This window comes from Trichechus manatus, unplaced genomic scaffold, assembly GCF_000243295.1.
Source record: "Trichechus manatus latirostris isolate Lorelei unplaced genomic scaffold, TriManLat1.0 scaffold00177, whole genome shotgun sequence".
NCBI classification, from domain to species: domain Eukaryota; kingdom Metazoa; phylum Chordata; class Mammalia; order Sirenia; family Trichechidae; genus Trichechus; species Trichechus manatus.
This window is the reverse complement of record NW_004444113.1, coordinates 1,074,939-1,079,571: the sequence shown is the minus strand read 5'-3', so window position 1 is coordinate 1,079,571 and position 4,633 is coordinate 1,074,939. Positions and strand designations below refer to the sequence as shown.

Below are 4,633 nucleotides of genomic sequence, written 5' to 3'. Positions count from 1 at the left end.
CGCGCGGCGGGCTGCAGGCGCCCTCTGGAAGGCAGCAGAAGAAAGCCCCATTCAGTTTGAATTTGCAGAAATTTAATCCGGCGGCGGGCGGCGGGCGGCGGGCGGCGGGGACAGAAGCGATCTCACTCGGCAGCCTGTGCACTTTCAAATCCCTCGTAGCCCCTCCTTCCCCGCGCGCCACAGCCAAACTCGACCCTCGTTGGAGGGGGCAGGGCCTGCGGAGGGGAGCGGCCGAGTGGGCGGGGGAGCCACCTGAACGCCAGACCGGGGGACCCCGCGCTGCCTCGGGCACACGCGCTCCCGAGCCGCCCGAGTCGCGCCGCTCTCGGCAGCGTCTCTCGCGTGTATTGCCGGTTTGGGCTGTCTGGACCTTTCGGCGGTGAAATCTCGCCAGCCGCACCCACCCTGGGCGGGAGAGAGAAGGAGGCGGTCCCGACCCTCGTGAACTGTGGAGAGGGTGCCTGGTGCCCAGGCCAGGGCCTGGTGCACAGTAGGGCCCTCTGGACCTGGGTGGATGGGTGGATGGACGGACGGACCGACCGATGGGTGGGTGGCAGTGCGTTTACCCCGGCTAGCATGCAGAACGGATTGTTGCGCTGGAGGAGGAGCAGCCGCAACAGCAATAGTATCAGCTGCGACGTAGGAAGCAGGGCGTTCTCTGCCTCTGCTTGTAGGTTTACACGTTCTCTGGTTTCCATTCCAGTGATACCCATGATTGCAGGGTGAGAAGGACTCGCGCTCGCGCTCGCGGCTCCTGGATGCTTTTGTTCTGTGCGCGCAGTGACGGTGCTCATCCACCATAAACAATTGCAACTGCCCTCAAGACTGACCCTCTCCAGGATCCCCAACGTCCCTTTAAAACCTCAAATAAGGACTCTTGTGCGGGAGTAGGTGGGAGCTACGTAGGTGGAGGCATTTACAAAGTGCTACCTGTTGAATTGATGCCTTTGAATGATGGTGTTGGGGAAGAATACTGAATATACCATGGACTGCCAGCAGAAGGAACAAATCTGTCTTTGTGCAGCCAGAATGCTCCTTAGAAGCGAGGATGGCCAGACTTATCTCAAGCACTTTGGATGTAGCTGGAGAGGGACATCATGCATTGTAAAGTAGAGGAAGACCCTCAATGAGATGGACTGACACAGTGGCTGCAACAATGGCCTCAAGCATAACAACCACTGTGAGGATGGTGCAGGACCGGGCAGTGCTCTGTTGTACGTGGGGTCGCTATGAGTAAACTCCAGGGCACCTAACAAAGCAACCTGTTGAGCAGAGAGAGCCACCAGCAGTGATGCAAACCCAACCTCTGATCAGCAACATCAGAGCTGAAAGGGAGAGTTCCATCCTAGTCATGCTCATTTCATTGTCTACTCAGCCCTAAACAGGTAGACTATCCACCCTGCGCTTTAAGATGGGGGAAGGGCAGGAAGCAGGCGACAGCTGTCATTAATCAGTGTCTTAGGGACTCTCCATCTGAAAAGTGACCCAGAGAAATGCCTACTTTAAATAGGTCTAATTACAAATATGCGGCTCTATAATCACTGAAGGAGCCCTGGTGGCCCGATGGGTAAGCGCTTGGCTGCTAACCAAAAGGTCGGCCCTTAGAACCCACCAGCTGCTCCAAGGGAGAAATGTGTGGCAGTCTGCGTCTGTAAAGATTACAGCCTTGGCAACCCTGTGGGGCAGTTTGCCTCTGTCCTGTGGGGTCGCTATGGGTCGGAACTGACGACACACGGCAACCCCATAATCAACTACTTACATGTTACAAGTCACTAGCATTGTTATTATCACTATGAACATTCTGCTTGGCTTTTCTATCTGTCTTCTTGTGGTTCCCACTTTCCCGTATTAAAGACGCTTTTAAATCTTTTTCTTGCTGTGCTAAAGGGACTTCTTTGCCCCGGCTCCACCCCCACAATTTCTGCAAGGCCCATCCAATGGCTTTAATGTCTCTAATTTGATAATCCAATTTTCAGAAGACAGTACCCATGAGTGGGCGGGGGAGGGGATCAGCGCAGAGAAGATGCTTAACAGATGTCTAATGGACCAGGGATGTGGGCTCCCTTCAGGATCAAAACCATCAGGAATATTCTTTAGCAAAGAGTTTGGGGTTTCTTCAATGTTATATAATAGAGTATTACTTTTTTAAAATTATAGGACATTAGCTCTATATGGGAGCCCTGGTGGTGCAGTGGTTAAGAGCTTGGCTGCGAACCAGAAGGTTGGCAGTCTGAATCCACCAGCTGCTCCTCGGAAACCCCATGGGGAGGTTCTACTCTGTCCTGTTGGATCGCTATGAGTTGGAATCAACTCCACAGCAACGGGTTTGGTTTTTTGGTTTGGTACAGTGGCTGAGGGCTCAGCTGCTAACCAAAAGGTCAGCGGTTCGAACCTACCAGCCGCTCTGCAGGAGAAAGATAGGACAATCTGCTTCCGTAAAGATTACAGCCTTGGAAACCCTATGGGGCAGTTCTACTCTGTCCTATAGGGTCACTATGAGTTGGAATTGACTCAATGGCAAAGGGTTTGGTTCTTTTTGGTTTTAGCTCTATATGAAAATTTAAATATTCCTTTATTGTGGTGTAGGAAAAATTTCAGAACTTGTTCATCAACATATCTTTATAGCCTAATATTAAAAAAAAAAAAAAAATTTTGCTCCAGGCCCAGAAATCGTGGAAGATATTGACAATGAAATAGAGACTTTCCTTTTAATTATCCTCTCGGGGTGGAGGTCAGGAAGGGGGTGAAGAAGAGAGAAAATCTAGGCCCATTAAATCTTTTTCAAGCCTGCTGCCCGGGTTTGATTCAAGTTCACTGCTAATTCCATCAGCTGGGATGGATGCCAAATCCTGGGCCGGCCTATGCTTAGTGACTGCCTTTGAAAGTATACAGGTCTTTATTCTCTGAAACGGCCTTGTTTAAAAAACCCCAGACGTCCTTCATGTAAGACAAATTAGTACACAGAATAACGTGTTGTCTTCATTTTGCTGTTAGCAGCCATTGAGGCGGACCTGACTCGAGGAGACCCCAACTCACGCTGACCCCGTGCACAACACAAGGAAACTCTGCCCGTTCCTGCACCATCCACGTGATCGGTTGTGGGTTGAACCATTATGATCCATGCGATTTTCACTGGCTGATTTTCAGAAGTGGATTGCCAGGCCTTTCTTCCTAGTCCATCTTAGTCTGAGAGTTCCACCGAGACCTGTTCCGCATCACAGCCACACACAAGCCTCCACTGGTGGTGGCTGCACAAATACATTGGCCAAGAGTCAGACCCAGGTCTCCGGCACGGAAGGGGAGAAGTCTACACCGAGCCATACTGCCGTCTCCCTCAAATGCACAGAAAATGTCTGGCCGAGGAGTAGTAGTCCAGCTCTCTACTAATTAGCCCAAACTAAATGTCTAGCCTTATCCTCCTGTAGGTCTCTCTGGGCACTACCTTTTAGCTGTTCTTCATCCACGATTGGGCTTCCCTACCTTTGCCTATGCAATACCCCACTACCCCATCCGCTGTCTCTGACCCATTTCCACCCACTAGGAGTGATGCATTTCCCGTAAATACTCTCCCAATGAACCCGTAGCAAGAGGCTGAGCCCCCTCCATTCTCTTATTACATATCACTCACTTGACATTCTTCCTGCATTCCGTATTATTTATTATGAATGCCTTTCTATTCTACTCCGTCCTGTAGGGTCACTATGAGTCGGAATCGACTCAACAGCAGTGGGTATGGTTTGGGTTTTTTCCTTCTCTTGTAGACTCACTGAGAGCAGGGGCTGTGTTTACTTTTATTTTTCTTTGCCCTACAGTGCCTAGCAGAGTGCCTGAACTGTAATAATAGTCCAATAAATACTTGTCAAATAAATGAATGAGCGTAATTGTTTACTGATACTCCAGCGGAGCTTTGTCGTGCCTGCCAGCAAGACCCCATCTATCTCGGGGGAGGACACATCTAACAGCTTTCTAAGGGCGTTTGCAGTTACGTGATTGGTTGCTTTTGGGGTCAACAAATACAGTCGTTTGTCTTGTCAAGAGGTGGGTCACTGTCTGCTTGGATGAGTTAACCCCTTGACAAGCTCTCCCAGTCTCAGCGGGCTGGGAAGCCAGGAAAAGTTTTGTCGCTGACTGTCGTCCCAGCTGCTGCCCGCCTGCCTTCTCCTTCCCCTTCTCCTCCCTCCATGTGGCCGGGAGACTGTCTGTGTGCTCCTGCGGAACACCAGCGAGGAGTCCCAGCTGGGAGCAGTCAAAGCCAATTAGAAGTAATCAGGCTGGCCCAGCCAGGAAATGAGAGTTGGCTAGAAGGGGTGAGGCCGGCAGGCTCTGGCTGGTAACTGGGGAAGGATTTCCTGACTTAAAGGACGAACAGCAAAGCAGAGATGAGCAGGCAGGAATGAACTGTGGCTGCAAGATGTTCAGTTAATTCTCCCCCAAACAAAAAAGCAGAAACCAAGCCAGTTGCTGTTGAGTCGATTCCAATTCGTGACAAGCCCCTGTGTGTCAGAGTGGGACTGCACGCCATAGGGTTTTCAATGGCTGTGATCTTTCAGAAGTACAGCAAAACCTGCGAGAGCTGGAACCTGTATAAGGCAGAAACCTGCCGGAGAAGGAAAACGCAAATATTTTCCACTAA

The 4,633-nt window shown here is 50.8% G+C and overlaps 1 protein-coding gene across 1 annotated transcript in view; it reads right to left on the bottom strand.

The window, feature by feature from the left end:
* The window catches only part of HUNK (hormonally up-regulated Neu-associated kinase), a 154,583-nt gene extending 153,870 nt beyond the window's left edge, over positions 1–713 (bottom strand). The window contains exons 1-2 of the mRNA XM_012558612.1: positions 533–713; positions 266–405 (exon numbers count right to left, since the gene is read on the bottom strand). Of these exons, the coding sequence (XP_012414066.1) occupies positions 266–405; positions 533–713 (321 nt within the window). The remainder of the gene's footprint in view (positions 1–265; positions 406–532) is intronic.
* Between the last annotated feature and the right edge of the window lie 3,920 nt (positions 714–4,633).